The following is a 22,861-nucleotide window of genomic DNA, read 5'->3' as shown; positions in this document are numbered from 1 at the left end:
AACTCAATTTGGACTCAAAACTCAAAATGTACTCAAAACTCAAAATGTACTCAAACTCGAAGTGTACTCAAACTCAAAATGGACTCAAACTCAAAATGTACTCAAACTCAATTTGGACTCAAAACTCAAAATGTACTCAAAACTCAAAATGTACTCAAACTCAAAGTGTACTCAAACTCAAAATGGACTCAAACTCAAAATGTACTCAAACTCAAAATGAACTCAAAACTCAAAATGGACTCAAAACTCAAAATGTACTCAAACTCAAAGTGAACTCAAACTCAAAATGGACTCAAAACTCAAAATGTACTCAAACTCAAAATGAACTCAAAACTCAAAATGGACTCAAAACTCAAAATGTACTCAAACTCAAAGTGAACTCAATACTCAAAATGTACTCAAACTTCAAAATGTACTCAAACTCAAAATGTACTCAAAACTCAATATGTACTCAAAGCTCAAATTGTACTCAAACTCAAAATGGACTCAAAACTCAAAATGTACTCAAAACTCAAAATGAACTCAGAACTCAAAATGGGCTGAGAACTCAAAATGAATTCAGAACTCACATGGCCTCACAGAGATTGAGACAGTCAGAGAGTGAGATGAGAGTTTGAGAGTGTGAGATTGAGAGTGTGAGAGTGAGAGTGTGAGTGTGAGTGAGAGTGTGAGTGAGAGTGTGAGTGAGAGTGAGAGTGTGAGTGTGAGTGTGACTGAGTGAGAGTGTGAGTGTGAGTGTGAGTGAGTGTGAGTGAGAGTGAGAGAGAGAGTGAGAGTGAGAGTGGGAGTGGGAGTGGGAGTGAGAGTGAGACTGGGAGTGGGAGTGAGTGTGAGAGTGAGTGTGAGTGTGAGTATGAGTGAGAGTGAGAGTGTGAGTGAGAGTGAGAGTGAGAGTGTGAGTGTGAGTGTGTGAGTGTGAGTGTGAGTGAGAGTGAGAGTGAGAGTGAGAGTGTGAGTGAGAGTGAGAGTGAGAGTGTGAGTGTGAGTGAGAGTGAGAGTGAGCGTGAGAGTGTGAGTGTGAGTGAGAGTGAGAGTGTGAGTGTGAGTGTGACTGAGTGAGAGTGAGAGTGAGAGTGAGAGTGTGAGTGAGTGTGAGTGAGAGTGAGAGTGACAGTGGGAGTGGGAGTGAGAGTGAGAGTGAGAGTGCGACTGGGAGTGGGAGTGGGAGTGAGTGTGAGAGTGAGTGTGAGTGTGAGTGAGAGTGTGAGTGTGAGTGAGAGTGAGAGTGAGAGTGTGAGTGTGAGTGAGAGTGTGAGTGAGAGTGTGAGTGTGAGTGTGACTGAGTGAGAGTAAGAGTGAGAGTGTGAGTGTGAGTGTGACTGAGTGAGAGTGAGAGTGTGAGTGTGAGTGAGTGTGAGTGAGAGTGAGAGTGAGAGTGACAGTGGGAGTGGGAGTGAGAGTGAGAGTGAGAGTGCGACTGGGAGTGGGAGTGGGAGTGAGTGTGAGAGTGAGTGTGAGTGTGAGTGAGAGTGAGAGTGAGAGTTCGAGTGTGAGTGTGAGTGAGAGTGTGAGTGTGAGTGTGAGTGAGAGTGAGAGTGTGAGTGTGAGTGTGACTGAGTGAGAGTGAGAGTGTGAGTGAGTGTGAGTGAGAGTGAGAGTGGGAGTGGGATTGAGAGTGAGAGTGAGAGTGCGACTGGGAGTGGGAGTGGGAGTGAGTGTGAGAGTGAGTGTGAGTGTGAGTGAGAGTGAGAGTGAGAGTGTGAGTGTGAGTGAGAGTGAGAGTGTGAGTATGAGTGTGAGTGTGTGAGTGTGAGTCTGAGTGAGAGTGAGAGTGTGAGTGTGAGTGAGAGTGAGAGTGAGAGTGTGAGTGAGAGTGAGAGTGTGAGTGTGAGTGAGAGTGAGAGTGAGAGTGTGAGTGAGAGTGAGAGTGAGAGTGTGAGTGTGAGTGAGAGTGAGAGTGAGAGTGAGAGTGTGTGTGAGAGTGTGTGAGTGTGAGTGAGAGTGAGAGTGTGAGTGTGAGTGAGAGTGAGAGTGTGAGTGTGAGTGTGAGTGAGAGTGAGAGTGTGAGTGAGAGTGAGAGTAAGAGTGAGAGTGTGAGTGAGAGTGAGTGTGTGAGAGTGTGAGTGTGAGAGTGTGAGTGAGAGTGTGAGTGTGAGTGAGAGTGAGTGTGTGGGAGTGTGAGTGTGTGAGTGTGTGAGAGTGAGTGTGTGAGAGTGTGAGAGTGTGAGTGTGTGTGAGAGTGTGTGAGTGTGAGTGAGAGTGAGAGTGTGAGTGTGAGTGAGAGTGAGAGTGTGAGTGTGAGTGAGAGTGTGTACCTTTTGCTGTATACCTTTTGCGATATCCTCATAATTATAACCAGAAAGCATTTTCATATTTGTCCCACGTGACCCCCTCGACGAGACCTTTAATTTGATACCCCAGACACCCTAGCAGGGTCATATGGAATTCATACCAGTCAAACCATAGCCTCCTCTATAACTTTTGTGCCCGCGCGTTGGCGCGGAATACCCAGGCGGCGTCGGTCCCTCATAGTTCTGGAGCTTGCCGCCAGAAGCCGCGCCTATCCCATAATAGCAGCAGACGACGCAGCCTATGCACGCTTGCGGGAATGAGGGTTTGAAACGTCTCCGTTCCATAAAGGATCATGCGTTGACAGTAAAAAGTAAGCTTACATAAGATTTTTAATATAAAAACTGTAATCAGAAGGCGACGCGACCTTTCTATTTGATTTTTCGCTCACAGCTTCAGCACTTTCCGAGACAGTGGTTTCGCATGCAACACTTTTGCAATGTCGTGTCTGTCAGTCACACTCGTCGCGAAGTTCACAAAAAGGGGCCGGAAAAACTTGACGAGCACAACGTTCACGAGTTTTTCATGGTGGCCTTGGGTTGAGCACTTCAGCAGTTCACGTTTCTGAAGTACTTCCGCGGCGTTGTCAACGGCAGCCTTCAGTGGCTGGTTCACCATCCTAGCTTTCGCGAGGAAAACCTCAACGTACTTCTTTAGTGAATGGAGAACCATCACAAGCTCAGCAGACGGGTAGAGGAGTCCACCTCTGTCCTGGTGCCTAATTAAGGCATCCGATGGCGCTGAACTGTTGGGTTTCGTCACTAGGGCGAAGCATTCATCACAGCAAATGGTTTCGTGAATGGTTCTTGCGATGTATCCACCAACCATTGCCAGTGCAGCAACATCTGGTGTTGGCAGCAGCGTCTTGCCCCTGTCGAGGTGTTCCTCAAGGGTCGCGGTCGCCTCTGCTGGGAATGCTACGCCGGCATTCTGCGCTGCTCCTGGCGGTCGCTGTAGGAGTGCTGATGAGCAGCAGCTGCCGCTGTCTGCAGACATCACATTGCTGCTGCTGGATGTGCAGGCTATGCCAGTTTTCAGGGCTTTTTCAATTCCGGACAAAACTGCCCTCACGTCGGTCTGGTCGTTTGAACCTGCCGATTTTCTCAACCACCCAAAGAAGGCCTCTATTGGGTCAGAAGACATCTTTCTAGTCAAGACGAAACGGAAGCGCATGACCTTGAGAAGATAACGAATGCACTCCACATTTGAGATGGTTGTAAACAGCAGGCCCTGGTAGGTCTCTTTCGTCAGAAAATTCTGGGCCAGGCTCTGCCGCTTAATTTCGGCAAGGTAGTCAAGAAAGGCAGTCTCAAGCCAACCTAGGCGTTCGTCGGTTTCAGATTCATACTGCTTGCAGTCAGGGTTATTCTGATGTATATGTTGAGTGCAGTTGCTCACATCCATCAAGACGAACCAACGGTGCATGATGTCCATGAACACCACCGTGGGACCGACGTTTGCGAAGCTTGCGTCACACGTGTGACCTGCCTGCTCTTTTAGGAGTTTTAGTGCCGCGGTGACAGGTGGTGAAAGGACTTGAACTGCCCTCCTGACGTTCATCTTCTCGATGTTAGTCGGATGGACGTGTTTTCGTGTCAGAAATCGCACTGGTTTGACTATACTGCGCTCTTGCATTTCGTAGAGGTCTTTCAGGTACTGGGAAGTTATTTCCTTGTCCTTTCCGATATCGCGCGACAAAAACTGTGACCGTACGTTTTTGATCAAATGGCACTGATCGAAAGCGAGAAACAGTTTGCGGTCTTGGTCTGTCAGATGTGGTACGCAGTGCTCGAGGTTACCCCCACATAGCAGTTGGAACGCCTTCACGTTAACTCGATGATTGTCGGTCACTATCCGCACGATTATGAAGCCTATACTCTCAACTTCCTTGACTACCTTCGTCATGATCTGGTGAAGGTTTTCCCCAGAACAGTTGCGAGTAAAAAAATAGGCAACGGGAATCTTGTATCTCGTTGATAAGCCGCTTAAAAGGAAGCAAAGCAGCGAGTTGGCAAGAACTGGCTCTTCTGGCTTGCCTGGTTGTTTCTGCGGCAAGCAGTCGCCGTAGTCCACTTCGCCAACGAAGGCGTCTCTCTGCTTCACATACAGTAGCCGCTGCTTGACCTTCATCTCGTCTACGATGAGCGAGCACGTTTTCGACTGAGCATTCGTGTGTGAGGCAAGCTCAGCTGACAGCCTCTGCTTAATCAAGCTTGTGATGCCCACTTCTTTGCGGGACGAACCGAGGAAACGCTCCAGCGTGCTTCGACAGGGCAGGCGGAGTAGCCCTGTGGTCCTTATGTGCTCGTACGCCTGCGGTGATAGGTTACGAAGGACCACTGCGTGACGGACTGTGCATTCAGACCACGTCGGTTTCACCTTCTGAAAATTTTTGACCTGCTCAAGCAGTATCGAGGCAGCTAACTCCTTTTCACTTGCCTGCTCGACAACCTGCAGAAACGCTGGGACATAGCACTCCTCTTTAAGTTTCTGGAGCTCCTTTTTATATTTGTCAACAGTTCCTTTCAACCTTTTTATCTGCGCCCCGAGGTCGCGTTCCTTCCGTCTCCACTTCCGTCTTTCGATGGTCGGCAATGAACTGTATGAGGCTACCTGCACTGCTCTATCCACGTGCGCCTTTCTGGAGACGAAGTCTTGGTCAGCGCTGTTGCTGGAGTCTGGAAGTTCTTCAACAGGTAGGGCGTCCGAAGCTACATTGTTAGCGCACGGCTGGTCCCTCCGTAAGTCCGGAAGCGCAAGTGGTGCGCCACCACCGATTGCTCTTTTTTTCTGTGCTGGCTCGCCGGCTAATGCAGCCGCAGCACGCTTCCTGAGGGCAGCATCGCTTCTTTCGATTTGCTTGCGTGGCTGCAAATATGATGGGTACTCTTGGAAGACACTGGGAACAGCGCCTTTCTTCAGTCTTCGCGTCGAGCACCCTTCTTTATAGTCGGACGGGACGAAGTGTCGGCTACAAACAGTGGAATAACAAGATGTGCTATTCGGGGTCCAGTTGTCTCTCGAGATCACCTTAAGCCACTTTTCTCGAAGTTCTTGGTCACTGGGAATTTCGTGGAACGACACTCCAGTTTCTTTCCGACCGCTCCATGATTTACAGCGCGGTACGCAGCAGTACGGCATTGTGCAGTGTTCGGGGCATAGACAGCCGCCTTTCTTCTGGTAGTGCTACAGAGAACAAAAATACCACGTTTAAGCATGATGCCTTCAAGCAAGCGCCGTTTCTTAACGATATGTTTAACTACGAACTTACCCGGATCGACGAAAAGTTTGAAGAACATGCGCATGGCACTGGCCCGGCTGTCTCGACAAGCGCTGCAGTTAGCAAAGCACTTGGAGAGCAAGCATCGACAATATTTGTGTCGCAGACGACAATAAATGCGTATCGCTGCGTCCGTAATGGGCAGCAACTGCCAAGCTTTTTTTGGCTTGGGCTCGCCCGCTTATGTATTCAGTGCTGTGCAACAAAAAATATTATTATTATTATCACGCTAGAAAGAATATCACAACTAAGCAAAGTTTTCGAACGAATACGGTAAACAAATTTCGCGCGCGGCGGGAAAACCGCGGCGTAGCGGATCGTCTGCTGTTGCAGCGAGCACTGCGTGAGCTATTATGGGATGCGAGCGCCCCTAGCGGTGCGCCGCGGCGTACAACGAGAGAATCGGGGACGGCGTTGAGGGACTGATTGCGCGGGCACAGAAGTTATAAAACTAACCATGACTCATGACTGTAACCAGGACGCATTATTTAGGTGTCCGACATGATTCCCTAACTGGAACCTTCAATTTGATGCCCCACATGCTTCAGCGGCCTCACCTTGAATTTAACCCCATCTATGACTCATAATGACCATGTCATGATTCGAACTACGAAGCCTTTTTTTTATTTGTACCACGTGATTCCCCTCTTCAAGACCGTAAATTTGATACCCTACACTCCCTAGCGGGGTCACTTCGAATTTTACCCCAATATAAGACTCGCCATGACAATCTAATGGTTATAACCAGGAAGCATTTTTGTATTTCTCCCACGTGATTCGGCTCATCAAGACCATTGATTTGATACCCATCACATCCTAGCGGAATCAATTAGAACGTTAAACCAATCAATGACTAACCATGACTATCTCATGATATAGCCCTACCACATTTTTGTCCCACGTGATTTTCCTTATCGGAACCTTCAATTTGATACCCCGGACACCCAGTGGCATCATTGTGAATTTTAACCTAATTTATGACCCATTTTGACTATGTCATGATCAGGAAGCACGTGATTACCCTCATCGAGACCTTTAATTTGATACGCCCTAGCGTCATGAACCTGAATTTTAACCGAATCTTTGATTTACCATGACTACGTCATGATATATCCATATCTCATGTTCGTCCCAAATGATTCCCCACATCGAGACCTTGAATTTGATTCCCCACATGCCCTCGCAGCGTCATTTTGAATTTTAACCCAATCTATGACTCATTATGACTGCCTGATGACTACAATCAGGAAGCATTTTTTTATTTACCCCGCGTGATTCCGTTAATCCGGACCTTTCATTTGATACCTTACACGCCTTAGCCTCATCAGTTTCACTTTTCACCCAATCTAACATGGTCATTATTCTGTCTTAAGGGGCGCTGCCCAGTCAATTCAGCTAATTCCTTTGAAACAGCAGAAAGGACAGCCCCCGCCCCGATTTCCCCCGGCTCTCACCTCCTCCTTTGTGACCTCTAGTACATCAAGCCGTTAACAGTAGCAGGCGAACAACCAGCACGCCAGCGCCGCCGTGTGCTTTCCCACCACCCTTTCCCACGCTCTTAGTGGATCCGTCAGGAGGAAAAGTTAAGACAACCTTTTTTTATGACCTCACCAGTCAATTATCACTCACGCGCCCAGCCGCGAAAATTAGGTATACAGCAAGTGCTTATGGCCATAAAAATTCTACAAGAAACAAAAAAAAAATCAGACACCACCTCCCTCCCAAATGATCATGCAGATCGCGATTGGTGCCATACCCGCAGGTAACTTGAATTCCGAGCCCACAGTGACGCATGAAACTTAACAGCCAACTATAGCTGCCTGCTAGGCTACTCATATGTACTCAAACTCCAAATGGACTTAAAACTCATATTTACTCAGAACTCAAAATGTACTCAAAACGCACTATGTAATCAAACTCAAAATGAGCTGAAACTCAAAATGTACTCAGAACTCAAAATGGACTCAAACTCAAAATGTACTCAGAACTCAAAATGGACTCAAACTCAAAATGGACTCAAACTCAAAATGTTCTCAGAACTCAAAATGAGCTCAAACTCAAATTGTACTCAGAACTCAAAATGAACTCAAACTCAAAATGGACTCAAACTCAAAATGTACTCAGAACTCAAAATGGACTCAAACTCAAAATGTACTCAGAACTCAAAATGGACTCAAACTCAAATTGTACTCAGAACTCAAAATGGACTCAAACTCAAAATGTACTCAGAACTCAAAATGGACTCAAACTCAAAATGTACTCAGAACTCAAAATGGACTCAAACTCAATCGGACTCAAACTCAGTCGTGATCACTCGGCTCAAACTCACTCAAGCTCACACTCACCATGCCACACTAGCCTCGCGCTCACTCAAACTCAAACTCACGCGTGAGTTTGAGTCCAAATGAGTCTGAGTGAGTGGACTCATGAGTGAGTTTGCCGACCTCTGATGACATCATAGGTTCTGTTGCGGAAAATGAGCTAGTGGGTGCATGGCCACTAGTGGGTGCATGGCCATTCCCTTTTTCCTAATTATGCAGCTTATTTAAGCAAAGTTTACGTTGAAAGTGGTGTCAGTGTTATTCTAACGAGGCAATCTTTCGAATGAACCAAACTTGTGTTTTGTCTGCATGGCCCCTTTAAGCCGAGTGAACTTGCATATACTTAGACTTTCCGAGTCTGTTCTTCTGGACGCCCATAGAAATTACCATTTACCTTGCGAGAATACGCGTCATATCAAGCCAATGCTATGGTGCAAGGGCACTTCTGGTGTCTTTTTGGCTATGGAGTCCTCTGCCAGAACACATGCAATCTCAAAAAGCACGACTGGTGGCTAGATCGTGGTGGTGGTAAAAGCGTTCAGACACCATGCCATACACTGGTACATTTTGGTACCTGTGGAAGTGAGAAAAGAATGGATGGGAAGGGGAAAATAAAAGAAAAGATAGGCCAGGCATTGCACCCTTCAAAAGGCCTCCAAGTTTCTCATGTACGTACCGCCATTTCGAACTTCGGCCACGATACGCACCCTCCGCAACGGACGCTGATTGGATATATGATGATGATTAGTGGCTTTCCCTTTGAATCGGGGCGTCGGTTGTCAGCAACCGACTTGCCTGTTTTATTGCGCTTACTTGCCCTACTCCCAGCTAACCTAATAGATTTGCTTCCTCCCTCCCATCTCCCCCTCTTGCCTGTTTTAAACTCATCGCCCCCACCCCCTTTCTTTCTTCCCTCGCTGTTCTAAATTCTCATCCATATAATTACTCCGCCTGCGTACCAATCCCTTTCCTACTTTTCCTCCACCACCACTCCAGTCGCCTCTTCGTAACCTCTATGGCCTTGAAGTTGAGGTTCCCCCTCGCCACAAATCCCAAAGCCTCCGCCAGCGTCGTTTCCCCCTCACCCCGCGGTGGCCGTATCTCTGTGCAGCTCCTGACAATATGGTCTAGTTTCCCGATCACTACCGCTGCATGCACACGTTTCATCCTGCTGCCTGTAGCTACCCGTGTATGCCCGGGTTCTCAGGGACCCTGCCCGTGCCTCGAAGAGCAACGCACTGCTTCTCGTATTGCCATAGATGCCCTCCTTCTTAATTTCCCGTTTCTCTGCCCTATAAGTCTCCAGGGTTTTTTTCGCTTCCATTCTCTGTGCCCACTTCGTCGTCTCTGCTGCCTTTACGTGCTTTTTAACTGTTGTGTAAACACCACTTTCCCCTACCGAATTTCCGTACCCCTTAGTCAGCTGTCTGGTCCTCAGTCTCCCCCGCGTGTCCACGCTCCTCATATACAGGTACTTAACACCTCGCGGCCCATTTTAAATGCAGAGCATTTTAGTAACTCACGATGTCACCCGCGTTGGCGTCCGTAGTCCGCATCACTACGCAGTCCGCACCCTACACTATATAAAGAAATAATACCTTCCGGCGCCAGGTTTCGATCCCACGACTCTGCGGGCGGAACGCAAGGTACACGGCACTTTACCGACTGCTCCACGGAGCCGACACAGAATGTAACGTTACGCACGCGCCTTATATCCTTGACTCATTCAACCGTCGGCCACAGGTGCGCCCTCTCCCCCGCGTCCTCCTCGCCTTCTCTCCGCTCGCAACACCCTCTCTCGCCGCGTTCGGTTCGCGTTCATGTGGTGGCGCGATTTCGGCGCTATAACACTCTCTCGCGAAGGGCATTGGATTGGATTCGATTGGCTTGGCTTGGATTGGATTTGGATTGGGTTGGATTAAAGTGGATTGTGTTGGATTGTGTTGCGTCATAGCCGCGCCACGTTGCGTCGTAGCCTCTCCACGTTGCGTAATAGCCGCGGCAGGGGGTTCACGGCACGTTTCACGTTTCACCATCGACTTCATCGACAATGTCTACGCTGGAAGACAACAATTACAACAACAACAACCAATACGTAATCCATAAGACTTGCAGGCACGCAAACATCCCCCTCGCGAGGGGGATGTTTTTCAAGCCCCGCCGTCGCGAGCGAGAGTGGGAAAGAGCACAATCATAGATAGCCCACGTGCGCGGCGACACGCGAAAACGCCGTCAGTTCTGGCCGGCGTCTGCCATTTCTCGCATGTGCGGTCTACTGCAGACGCTTTGGAACGACTGGACTTGCTTCGATGCTGATTGAACACACACACACGTACGCACGCACACGCTCCAGTGCCACAGCTGTCGGCCGATTCTAACACGAGCGTTCCAGGGCAGACGCTTGGCCAGATTGGTTCACTCTGCACTGAATGAAGGTGCGCTGGCCCTGCAGCTCAACAGCTGGTGGTGGTTATTTTTGTTTGAACACTTTTAACCGCGGAACTGTTTTTCGTCCTCCATGTCACGAAGTCGCTCCTCAAACTTTATCTTGCTCTGCGCCTCCCTCGCCTCGAAAGACGACCAGCCCATATCCCCTTGTACCGCTTCATTTGTAGTTTTGCTCTGGGCCCCTAGGGCCAATCTGCCTAACGCCCTCTGATTTACTTCCAGGCCTGCTTGGGTCTTTGGCTTCATGCACAGAACCGAATTTGCGAAAGTTATTCCTGGTACCATGACCCCTTTCCAGACTCCCCTTACCACCTCGTATTTGCTGTATCCCCAGAGGGCTCTATGCTTCATTATAGCCGCGTTCCGTTTTCCTTTCGTCTTAAGGTGGGCCTCATGCGCCTGCGTGTAATCTTCGCTGTCGTTCAGCCATACTCCTAAATATTTATACTCTTTCACCGATGGTATTTCTACTTGCTGCACTGATACTGTTTTGTGCTCTGCGCCGTCGTTAAAGACCATGATCCCCGATTTTTCTCTGCTAAAGGATAGCCCTAGGTGCGTCGCTTCCTCACCGCATATATCCATCAAACCCTGCATACTTATCCGGTTGTCCGCCATCAACAATATGTCGTCTGCATACATTAGTCTCGGAACCCGTTGTTTCACCACCTGCCCGTTTTTCATGTATGATAAGTCGAAACCCAGCGTACTGAATTCTAGCTTCCTCTCTAACCCCGCCGTGTAGATCATGAACGACTTGTAGACATGTAGATAAAGAACGAGCTGATCTTGGAACGACGGTGCCACCTGGGGTATGCAGAGCGAAACACATGATGGGGATTCACGGTAGGATGGAGCCAAATGAGGTAGCAGACAATCAGAAAAGGTGAAACCAGGGGAGGAAACAAATGCAACGTTTATTGGCAACGATGAGCGGAGTAAAATTTTATTGATTGGTATCAGCTGTTATGCAACTATTTGTGATCATCGCAAACTAGGGACGAAAGAGATTTTCTGATCGTCTTAGCGGATTGCTAACATGTTTAAACCTTTCTTAGCTTTTATTTCATCTTTTAGCGGGAATTACTTCGACAGGCAGACTGGTGACACTTCACACCCCAGCTTCCCAAGAATCAGAGTTTGGACGCACCACCTGTTCTATCATGTGCCGTCACGTTCACTTACCACACACCAGTTGGCAACAACGCAGTGGAGAGTCTCGTAGAAGGCACAGAGACCCGGGTTCAAATCCCATGTGAACTCAAATGTTTTTATTTACCTTTTACCGCGGCGGCCATTTTCTGTACCTGACAACAGCTACAAAAACGACGAAGGTTTTTCGCAAAATGAGAAACTTATACCCTTCAATTTACAAGTTGGTATTGACGACGAAATAGCGGACAATCGGGCTTTTTGCCTCTCAGATACCCCTAAAACCTAAGGGTGTGCGAATATCCGAAACTTTCGAATATCGAAGCGAATAACGCGAAATTAGATTCGGCATCAAATCTAACAGCACTATTCGAAAATTTCGAGTAAATTTTTTAAGTATTTCGAAGTTCGAAAACATGCGCCAGCGTTTTCCGCCCGCGGCGACGAGCTTGCCCGCACAGCTCCGGTGACATGCGGCCAAACGGCAAGAGCAAGGCGCGTTTGGGAAGCGCCCCTTGCCTCCTTGGCATTGGGCCGATTCCGCCCTCCTGCTTCTCTCAGAGGGAAAAACATTCTCATGTCCCATATCTAAAATATGCACTTGAGCAAGCAGGGAACTACGCCAGCTGGGCTTACTTACCTAGAGGGTGTTGACTAGAGCAGCTTAACTTAAGAGTGACCACATTATCAGGAATGGAGAAGAAGTCTTTCTCTATGCTTGCCCTTTCTTTCTTCCTCGGGGTTTCTCTTTTTGCATCCTGATAACGCGGTCGCGCTCAATCTGCACGGCCTAGTCAACACCCTCCAGATAAGAAAGCCCAGCTGCGTACTGACAGGAAACTGCAGGATAGCTTCTGTATGTTTTATGCCATAGAAAAAATTTGCAAACCCTCTCAAACACGCATTTTATTTTTCCAAGTGCTATAATTACTAAAGTATGCCTCAGAAATTGTAATTTCAGTTTTATAAAACTAATATTCGCTTGAATTTGCAACTATTTGAACAAAATGATAATTTATTTCATATTCACTTTGAAACAAAAAACATTATTCCCCCACCCCTACTAAAACTCCTTCAAACCAGTTCCAGTAGTTGGTGTTACTGCCAATAACAGTGCATGTACGTGTTTTCTCTTCTTCCAACTGTTATGGATAAACTGAGGCTAATTTCTGCTAGAAAAATAATGATTTACACGGATTAAACCTCAGACTGCAGCTGCAAACAGCAAGCTCCCTCCAGTGTCTCTTTAATTGAAATCTCCAGTGGTTCATCCCCTCGAAGCACTATGAACAGCTTAGGAGAAGAGGGTAGAAGAGTGCATAATGTGCTTTTATACTCTATGCGATAACACCGCTATGGCATTTACAAAATTCTTGAGAATAGGTTACTTGAGGTATGCTTTGCAGGACCATATCTGCTCCATAGCATTAGCAGAAAATGTTAAGTCCTCTCCAAACCATGAATAGCTAGTTTGCTTCTCAATTGTTATATCCTTAAAAAAAAAAAAAAAAAAAAAAGGCACAAACAATTTTTGTTGTATAGGTGACACGTTTATTTACAACATACATTCTACTCTTAAAAGCTCTACTGTGATAGTTTTATATGGGTTTTGTGTGGTTCGGGTATTATATCGTTTTATACAGGAGGGTAATGCTCAAAGAACATATAGTGTGTCGACAATTTTATTTTGAATAAAAGCAAGTTACTATTCACACGTTGCAATTACTAAACTGTTTTGGAGACTTTTGACCTAAGCTAGAACATATTAAACTTTCGTACAACGGTCAGCTTACTACATAAACTACAAAGGTATTACAACCAACATCTGTGAAACATTTAAAACAAAAGTGAAGCCAGTATGACTCTGATTTTGGAGGATTATTATGTGCAGGAAAAATATAAAAAATTAAAAAATGCATAGCTAGCACATGCTTTCTTACCTAGGAGTGAAGGCATGTATGCCTTTCTTTCCTACATGTGCAGAGGCATGTTGCACATGGAGGAAAGTAACTAGTTTCAAAATAGGTCAATATTTACAGCTGTTCCATCCATGCACATAGCGAGGGAAGGTGTTCTGGTGCCAGAACACTCCAAAACTTCAAACGTTGTCCTTCCCCTCCAACCCTTAATTAACCCTTGTCACTCCATACAGAAACGTAGTAGTGACCCCAGGACAAGTTGCGCTCCTCTTTCTCACTCTAATATTCCCCCCTGTCCACTTCCTCAAAGAAAAGAAATATCCTACAAGTGGCATAGGAGGGGGCTCCCTAAGCTAATCATTTATGTCAACATAACCCCACAGCTGAAATTGGCAACAGAGGGTCCGGTTCTTGCAATTTCTTCAGGTACCAGTGCAGACTCAGATTTTTGCAGCAAGTTAGTGCACTTTATCACACCCAAGGTTGGAAATTATAAAAATTGTCACCGTAAAGGAACATTTTTAGTGATGTCTGCTCTGTAGGCAAGCCATTTGGTTCCTGTCGAAACGTGCAATTATACGAACACTAAGAACTGACCCAACCTGCCGCCCACGTCACGAAATGATTGTAATCACCTCAGTCTAAGTTCCTTCCAGCAATGATCAGTGGGTGGAATGTGCCTTTTTACAGCAATCTATTATTTGGGCCCGCCCAAAAACAAGTGAGCTTTCCTCTTGAGCCCGAGATACGGAGACACATCGTGTAATTGAAAAAGTGGGCTCAAACGGTTGCCTTTCAAGCAGAAAACAGAAGGATGCAGTGCTTATAAGCAACGATTGAAAGAGCTGAGTCAACAGTGTCGGTGTATACAAATATTCACCCGCACATACAAAAAACCTGGAGAGATAGGTCTACACAGGATATATGTATATTTTTTGTTCTACCTGGCTACATCAACTGGTCCTATATAGTTAAACTTGAAAATGAGCACTTGATTATGATTCATCAAGCCGAATTCAAAAGGGCAACGGTGCAAGCTCTAAGAAAGCTAGGCTGAACATTGTAAAAGTTCTTGCAGGAATGCAATTCAGCCCCAAGCACTAAACTATGTAAGGTATTTCAGGTGTCATTTATCCTAACCAGTGTGGTTGGGATGAGTCCTGCACAATCAAGCCGGCTGTCCTAATTGCATGCACAAAGGTTAAATTTTCTTTTGTGCCTTCAACTTACTTGGGTGCACTCGCATTATGGTCGCAAGTCACAACTAATTGTCAGTTGGTCCAACACGAAGTTTAGCAATGTGTGATCATGAAAAGTAATTTTATCTTCCGAAGCAAAGAGAAAGCATCTAGACTGATCCACCATTTAGTGTTTATAACGTTTCCACGTGGTTTTTTTGTTCTTCCAAAAATGGCAGGAAGCTTAACCCTCATGCAAGATATGCGTGCAAACAAGCCGGAGGCTTAGACAATGTATTTCACTTTAATGAAGCATTGATTAAAAAAGCTACATATGTAGGATGATTCACGTAAAATGATGCAGAAAATTTGCACAAAGAAAAAAATCAAAAGGGAGAACTATTGATAAAAGCTTACACGTACTGCAAAAATAATTTCTACAAAGAAGTTCTTGGGAGTGTTGGACGTACTATATGAATGCAACTGAACTACACAATATAACAGGGTATTGAAGCACGGATGTAGTGCATTTTAATAATCTCACATAAGGCATTCATACAACAAAAACAAGAACACATGCAATAGGAAGTCATGCTAAATGCCCAAACTATATTGCAAAGCAAAAAAAAAAAAAAAGCGTTATACAGATCACAGTCCACATGCATAAAGGTTCATGCCACATGGTGCTAAATCAACAGAAACTCTTAAGTTTGCTGGGAAAATGTATTTGATTCTTGACGGCTACTCGGCTTCAATAGGGGCACATGATTCCAGCAAATCACTCGCTGAATGTTCCGTCTGTGAACAAAAATGCAGATGCACCTGAGAAAGGCAAACAAGCTGCACCAATAAAATACTTTATTTCACTCAAAAAAATGTATTCCACACAAAAAAATCTTCATGCAGGTACAGAACACAAAAAAACTAAGTTCAAGTAAAAGTAATTATTGAAACATTCTTCATTTTGCAAGCCAAGCGGCCGAGTCTTCTTGTACCTACTTCAAAAGAGAGGCAGACATTTAAGGCTTCGTTCATTACTTTTGCAGTTGTTACTTTTTAATGTGTCACAATTAATGTTAATTTTGTTATACAATCAGATAGTGGGTAAGGTGTCACACAGTTTGGTAAAATATTCAGAAATGTATTTCACACACACTTAGCCAAAAGTGAAAAAGTTTGCCCAGACTGACACACTAAAGAACAAAAGAATGGTTTGATCTAATAACAACGATGCTACTTTTAAAGCCAACTTCCATTATTAACTAAGCTAGATATTAATAAAACCAGACGAGGCAGAGACGAATGCCCAGCCACTTTCTGGCAAGGTGTCTATGGCGTCACAGCATCTTGTTTGTGCAATATTGGAGACCACCGACCAAAGCCACTGCTAAGATACACGAGTACGTGATTGTAGTGATGCCTCTTGTTCCGTTCACCATGTCACTTGATTGCTAAAGTGCACTAAACATACTGATAAATCAGTTTTTAGTACAGTCAAACCTCGTTAATATGTACCCGCTTAATGTGTAATGGCAGTTTAAACGTAATGATGATTCCCCCAACCAGCCCCCACTGAACCCTATGTACTGACTGCCCGCTTAATTAAGCCATAGCCGTTTATTGCCCCTCAACCGGTTAGTGTGTACTATTTTCTTTCTTGTCCTACACGCACAGGCACAAAACTGGAAAACTCTCATGTGCGCAGACGTTCGATGCTCGAGCTGTGATGCCCGGACGACAGTTGCCAGCGATAGTGATGTTAAAATATGGCTACCATGACGTATTTCTTCCTTATATAGCTATTTGAGTGTCATGTGAGCTTTCGCCGAGAAGTGAGGCCTCATGGACAAACTGGCTCGCGGCCTTACAGACTTCGAAGATGCCATCATCGTGGCAAGGCCACCAGGCGGAATGAAGATGATGGATTTTTTGCTGCCTACCCACAAATAAAGCCTGTCTAAGTGTGTGTGTGTTTGACAGCAATGTGTCGTAGTTCTTTTCCGGCCGGTAAGTAGCTACTAAACCGGCATTGGTGGTTAACCCGTACATCGTTTAGTGCGTACCTAAATGTCATTCTCGGCCAAACATGTTTTAAAAGGGGTTTGACTGTACTCCTTTATTACATCAGTGCTGATGTTGTGTAGCACTAAATTTGAATGTTTTTTGATACTCATTACCTTTTTTCCATTAAAATGCGTTTTGGGGCTGGAATAAAGTTTAGGGAGCTACCAAAAGCTATCGTTCTTTCAAATTAAAGTTGTATTTTGTCTTCATGGTCCCATAAAAGCTACCAGGACAAACAAGGGCAAAATCAAACATAAATTGGGATGTTTCTGTAGCAATGAATAAAGAGAATACAAACTAGGCAAACAATGTCTACCACAATAAAATTACGAGCAAATTTAGATGTGCAAATTGAGGTGAAAGCTAGATAAAATGTTCGGAAGTCGCATTCCAAACTCCACTGCCAAAACAGCTGATGACAGCATTGCACAGTGAGCAAAACTCGGAATGCTGCCGCATGCCCCCTTCTCTCCCGACTAGCACAGTGATGTCACATGGGCTGTCTTGTCATGGCAACCACCCTGGTGTGCCATTCTATGATTAGCGGACCAATAGGTGCCAAACAGAGTAATAAATAAACAAGAAACCAAAGAAAAGGGCTTTTTCTGATACAGTATAACCTCATTACGACAGACCATGATAGTGATCACCATTTCAATCTGCAGTAAAAGAAGTAGGAACAATCTAAATACTATTATGGATGAAAGAAAGTCTGTCATAACAAGAGTTTGCACTTTGAAACTGTTGAAAACAAAACAACAATAAAAGTATGCCAGTCATTCTTCAAGATTCAATTACAACTAAAACAGATTGGTATTTAAAGGAGCCATGAAGACAAAACACAAGTTTGGTTCATTCGAAAGATTGCCTCGTTAGAATAACACTTGACACCACTTTTAATGTAAACTTTGCTCGAATAAGCTTCATAATTAGGAAAAACGGCAATGGCCATGCGGCTCACTAGCTCATTTCTCGCAACAGAACCTATGATGTCATACCAGACAGCTCTGCGATTGGTGCAGGCCGGCAAAAGCAAATGCAAGTTATGCAGGGCTTATAATCTTCCTTCACGAGATATTTTTGCTTAAATGTAATGCATATATTCATTTCATAGAAGTGAGAATGGTGGGGTAAGCATGGAAACTACGAAAGTACACGTAAAAATTGAAGTACCAGAGCGTGCTGTTGTTGGTACCGCGCAAACTTGGCTTGTCATAGCTGCACAGCAGTACGACGCTTTTGGGTTGTCTGACACGGCACAGGCCGATTAGCGCAAGCGACATTGTCTTACGTGACCCTGTTTGTTGAGTATACCCTATGTTTCACAACACGAGTACTTTCTACTGTAATAAAAACAAGCCAGGCGCAAATACGGTCAAAAACAAAGCAGCCACGGTATGGTAGCGCAATCTGGGAACCTGACAGTAAACAAGGCTCTATAGTTCGCTGGATGCCTAGTGCCGTGTTTGCGTTAACTTCAAGGGCTGCTTTTCTGACGTCATCGCGGACGACCTCTCGAAACACAGGATTGGGCGGGAGAATCAAAATTTTAACATAAATTGATTAATTTCTTAGTGAATAAACTATCGTTTGCTGCCAGACTAGCGCTGGGGGCAATATAAAACATCAAATCTTTCGAATAAAACAAACTTGTACTTTGTCTTCATGGCTCCTTTAAGGCCAATAAACATTTAAGATGATTTGGGTTTTTCAGCAGTTCCGTCCCTGTGACACTATGAAGCACAACACGAAATCACACGCATAAATCTTGCTACATTATAGTTGTGCTCCTGTTGTACGGCACCCACTACATCATTTCCTTCACTAATGCTATTATTACTACTCTTTTGCTTCTTCAACCTACACTAGCATTTCCATTGTCTCCACATAAATATAAGCAAAGTGCAGGTAACAGCCTCGTTGCTATGCCTTTATACTGTATGGGGGCTTACATTTTCTTGTTTTTTAACTATGGTAACTTTCATATATAAACATCTGACATTGTTAAATTTTGCATCCTATCACCTGGCTGCCAGGACTTACACACTTACACATACTGCAAGTGTGTGACTGCACGCACTTAACAGTGCAAGTTTTTGCCAAGCAAAAAAGTTTTACGTCTACTAACGCACAATTATTTTTAGTTGTTTCAAATTGCTTTCGTTTGTGTTACTAATTTACAATGGTGATCAAACACTGCAAATGTATGAAATGAAAGGTGTGCGCTTGAACAGTCCACTGTAGAGGTGCAAAAATATGCTTGTTAAAGGGTCACTGAAGTGATTTGTAAACATTGCGGGATTACTAGCGCAAATTGTAGCCCGGAGTCCATAGGCCATGTTTCGACCATTCTGAGCGCGTTTACACAAATTTATTTAGTAGAAAAATCAATTCGAAAATGCTGTCCTCCTCTCTGCATCCTCGCCCATTTTCTGTGGTGTTTTCGTGTGACGTCAGGAGGACATGACTTGGCTTGACTGAGCTACTGCACGGCTCGCCGACCTTCCGACAGAGTCAGTCGGCCCAGCGTTTAGTCCGCCGGCCGCCGACGTGTCGTCGCAATTAGTTCGCTCAGTTGAAACTAAGCCACAACAGTTGACTTTTTCATTTTCGGGGGATGTTTTCTATACTGAAATCACCATTTTTGGGCCGCAACGTTCACTGCTCCACGAAGCATTTCGCAGGACGCGCGCAGACTGACACTGATGCGCTAGCGAGTTCTCGTTGGCGTGCTGTTGCCATAAGCACCGACTGCTTGCGGGCAGTGGGCACAGGCCAGAATCAGGAGACCCTTGGCCTGGTGCGAACACGCTTTTTACGATACAGGCATGAGTGAGGCAAGCTCCAAATATGGGGGAAAAGCGCATGGCATTTGAGCGTCTGCGGTGGCGCGGAGGGCTTTCATCCACTGCGTAGGCCTCGGTTAGTGATTGCTACGATTCCAAGCCGTCCTGGGAGGCTTATCTTGGGCATTTTACAGCCGACAACATGGCAGAAGCGCAGTACGACGATTACTGAGATATTGAGAATGCCCATCAAACGATGCCGTCGGATGTCAAGCATGTTGTTTTACAGAACCAAAACCGAAACTTGCTTGAATGCTAACCTTGGACATCGTCCAATCAAGGTGCATCTCCTCCCGTCGTCACAGCCTTTAGTTGGTGCGGCCGCCGCAGACCGCGCATGGTAGTTTTTCTTCTTTTGCGCTTTATAAAATAATTACCGACTTATCAACCGGATAAACGATGTAAAGTGTGTTAATTTGAGCCAGCCTACGCAGTGCAAGCAAAACTGGGAGCTTGACAAATTCACTTCAGTGTCCCTTTAACCTTTTAGTCTAGTCTGTTATATCCAAATGTATGTCTTAACAGAATCAGCAGTAAACGAAGTTTATTCAATGGCAGATAGGAATACGAACCAAACATCGCAAATTGGTATGTTGTATCCGAATATTTGTTGTAAGCAGATCTGTTGTAACAAGGTCACACTGCAACGCTCTAAAATAAAGTTGGTACTCCCACTGTCAAGAAAGAGTCAAAAGCTGATTATTCTCAGTTATCCATGAAGCAGCAAAATGAGTAGCGATGAGCACAATCGCGGAAGAGGAAAAAAACCCCCTTCTCTATTGGTGTCTAATCAAGGGTTTTGTCAAGATTTTCAAGATGGTGGCAAGAGACAGCTTAGATTTGGAGCCACGCGACAAAGAAGCTTCAGCAGAACTTTTAATTATAATCAATGTGGAAGCATGTTGCATAATGATGTGTACTTTTGTTGATTCAAAACAGTAAAAACCTATAGCTCCCAGTATACTTCCATCATTATTTTAAGAAGGGCGCTGGTTCAGTGGCTCCCTATTTTTTTATTTGAACAAGACTAGCGCAGAATCCTAAGACATGGTAGCACCTGTGAAAAAAATTTGGTGGGTTCTGTGAATTTTTCAATATGCTCGGCACCACACGCCTTGTTTTCAAAACTTGTGTTTTGGCCTGATTTTACCACTAAAGACAAGATCAGTCATTCCGTAAAATCCAGTAAAATAAGTTCTATAAAATCACCAACGAACTATATGCATGTCCAAAACATTCTTTGTGATAATTTTTCACAAGCCAACAGCAAGGATGTAATGAACAGTCAGCTTTTAATAGTCTCGATTATTTGTCTTCAAGCCTACATACTCAAGATCATAGAAGGCAAAATAAAAAAAACACATGAAGGTATGACTCCATTCAATTAGAAATTAGATAAATGTATCTACAGCATTAACAAAAGAGTATCATGAAAGTGATCAAAGCAAAACCAAAAAATATCACTGGTCACGGGGGTCTGTTAGACATTTGTACAAGACTCCTAGTTCACACACAACAAAAGGTCGAGTAATTGGCTGGACAAAATGGAAAAGTAACGGTAGATTATTCCGAAAGAAGCCTACACATTAACAACAAAAACAAAAGCTTTGGCACAAATAACCAAGAGCATTAATAAATGTAGGTATCGTCTTCACTTGCACTTTTACTTAGAAAAATAACATTAAAACCCGGATGGACATAACGATGCCACCCACTTAGTCATCTTAGTTCATTCCGGAGTTGTTGGTTATGCCTTGTATGTTTTGCACATTGTCCGAAAACCATCACAGGTTGATCACAGCAAACATGTTTTACACGTGGCAAAAAGATCTCTGACGTTACAAGCATTTCACCACGTCAACAATACTGTAACGTGTCTGGCAAACTTATGCGCTCATGAATTAGGATAAGAATGGAGTTTTGTGTATCATGACTAAGCAACATTGTGATTAGTATGTGAAAAACGTCCATTTTCATTAATTTTCTACATTTGCAGTTCATGACTGCTGGATGCGGTGAGCAAAGCGTATTGAATTAAGCTGGAATGTTACACAGCCACACACTTCAGAGTAATAAACATGTGGGCCTCAAAGTAAGAGTAGTTGAGATTGCAGTAGTATAGGTTTGAAAAAGGTGGGGAGCCAGTACAATGCCAATGAATGCATTTTTTTTTTGGCAAAAAACAAGCCAGACAGAATTTGCTTTTTTACTGAAAATCGGGAGAGTAAAAATGGCCAAATAAACAGCTGTGGTGTTCAACATGTGAAACTATTCGTGGTTCATAGATCAGATGCTGTTTATAGCATTCCCTTTACATGTGGTTGGACTCGTATCAGCTAAACACTTCGTTGTGTAAATGTTCACTTAGAGGGTATTGCAGTTCACTCAAAGGAGTGCCTTCAAGCCTCTTATCGATGCACTATGCGAAGTACGGCTGCGCTCCACCCTTCAGTGACACCCCAATCTCGTTTCGACAGGGTGATCAAAGATTGTGCGAGGTGGTAGAGGGCTATGGCTGCCACATACAAAAACATGGGGACTCGTGTGTTAGCGTACCATCCCTATCCCTTCTTGGTGCAAAGTTAAGTGTTTTGATGAGTGTGCTTTGCAAGACTGTGCGCATGCATAGATGCTTTCATTGGGTTAAATTTTGCAGTTTTTTTTTTGCAGGCACGCTAGTTATATATTTTATGTTGCCCCGATTAAATTTTAGGTAAAGTTCAGCACTCGTCTTGTCGTTCCTTTTCCTCAGTCCTGCCCACATGGTGCTGCGAGGATGAATTTCTATTCCACCAGCAGTATTACTGGCTGGTCATTCAAAGTTGCCAGGCTAGCTGTTTGGAGGCTGGCAAGCAGCTGTTGGCCTTTTCAAAAAGTTCATTAATCCACTTGCCCAACTCATGATGTCAAGTCATAAGTCCAAAAATGGGTGGCGGTGGCAGCTTACTGAAGCCCTGCTGCTGCTAGGTGTTGTATACACTGCTAATCGAGACATGGCAACCTCTCGGTACAGGCCAACTTCTGTCGTAACTTTGATGTTCCTTTGAAGGGACACTAAATGCCAGTAAAGTTTCTATTTATATTCAGCACAAAGAGTGGGCCTTCATAGCTTCTTTCAAACTTGTCCAGAAATGAAAAGTACACTGTTTCCTTTAATGCTCTTCTCTCCCGCTTTTTCGTCTTAGAGTTTTCGCAATGCCACAAGGCCAAGACTGGTTCACTTCAGCAGCAGCCCCTCAAAGCTAACTGCTAAATGCATTTTACTAAAGTTTATCAATGCGGAAAAAAGTTCTGTGGCCCCTAAACAAGCTCTGAAAATCCACTCCAATGATTCGTGAAGTCACACACTGGCAAGGGAAACCGT

The 22,861-nt window shown here is 44.7% G+C and overlaps 1 protein-coding gene across 5 annotated transcripts in view; it reads right to left on the bottom strand.

Moving 5' to 3' along the window:
* Positions 1-22,861, bottom strand: part of Glut1 (Glucose transporter 1) — a 287,313-nt gene that overhangs the window by 23,609 nt on the left and 240,843 nt on the right. The window contains exon 15 of one of the 5 annotated variants that reach the window (XM_077678440.1): positions 15,086-15,385. The exons of 3 other annotated variants lie outside the window; for them this stretch is intronic. In XM_077678440.1, the coding sequence (XP_077534566.1) occupies positions 15,366-15,385 (20 nt within the window). In that variant the 3' untranslated portion in view covers positions 15,086-15,365. Of the gene's footprint in view, positions 1-15,085; positions 20,172-22,861 lie in introns of those variants that run through there. One more of the 5 variants, XM_077678436.1, reaches the window with a different exon arrangement.

The sequence above is a fragment of the Haemaphysalis longicornis genome, unplaced genomic scaffold (genome assembly GCF_048455015.1).
Source record: "Haemaphysalis longicornis isolate Haplotype H1 unplaced genomic scaffold, Haemaphysalis longicornis Haplotype H1 scaffold_1, whole genome shotgun sequence".
Lineage (NCBI taxonomy): Eukaryota > Metazoa > Arthropoda > Arachnida > Ixodida > Ixodidae > Haemaphysalis > Haemaphysalis longicornis.
The sequence above is the reverse complement of the archived record's forward strand: the minus strand, read 5'-3'. Positions and strand labels throughout refer to the sequence as shown.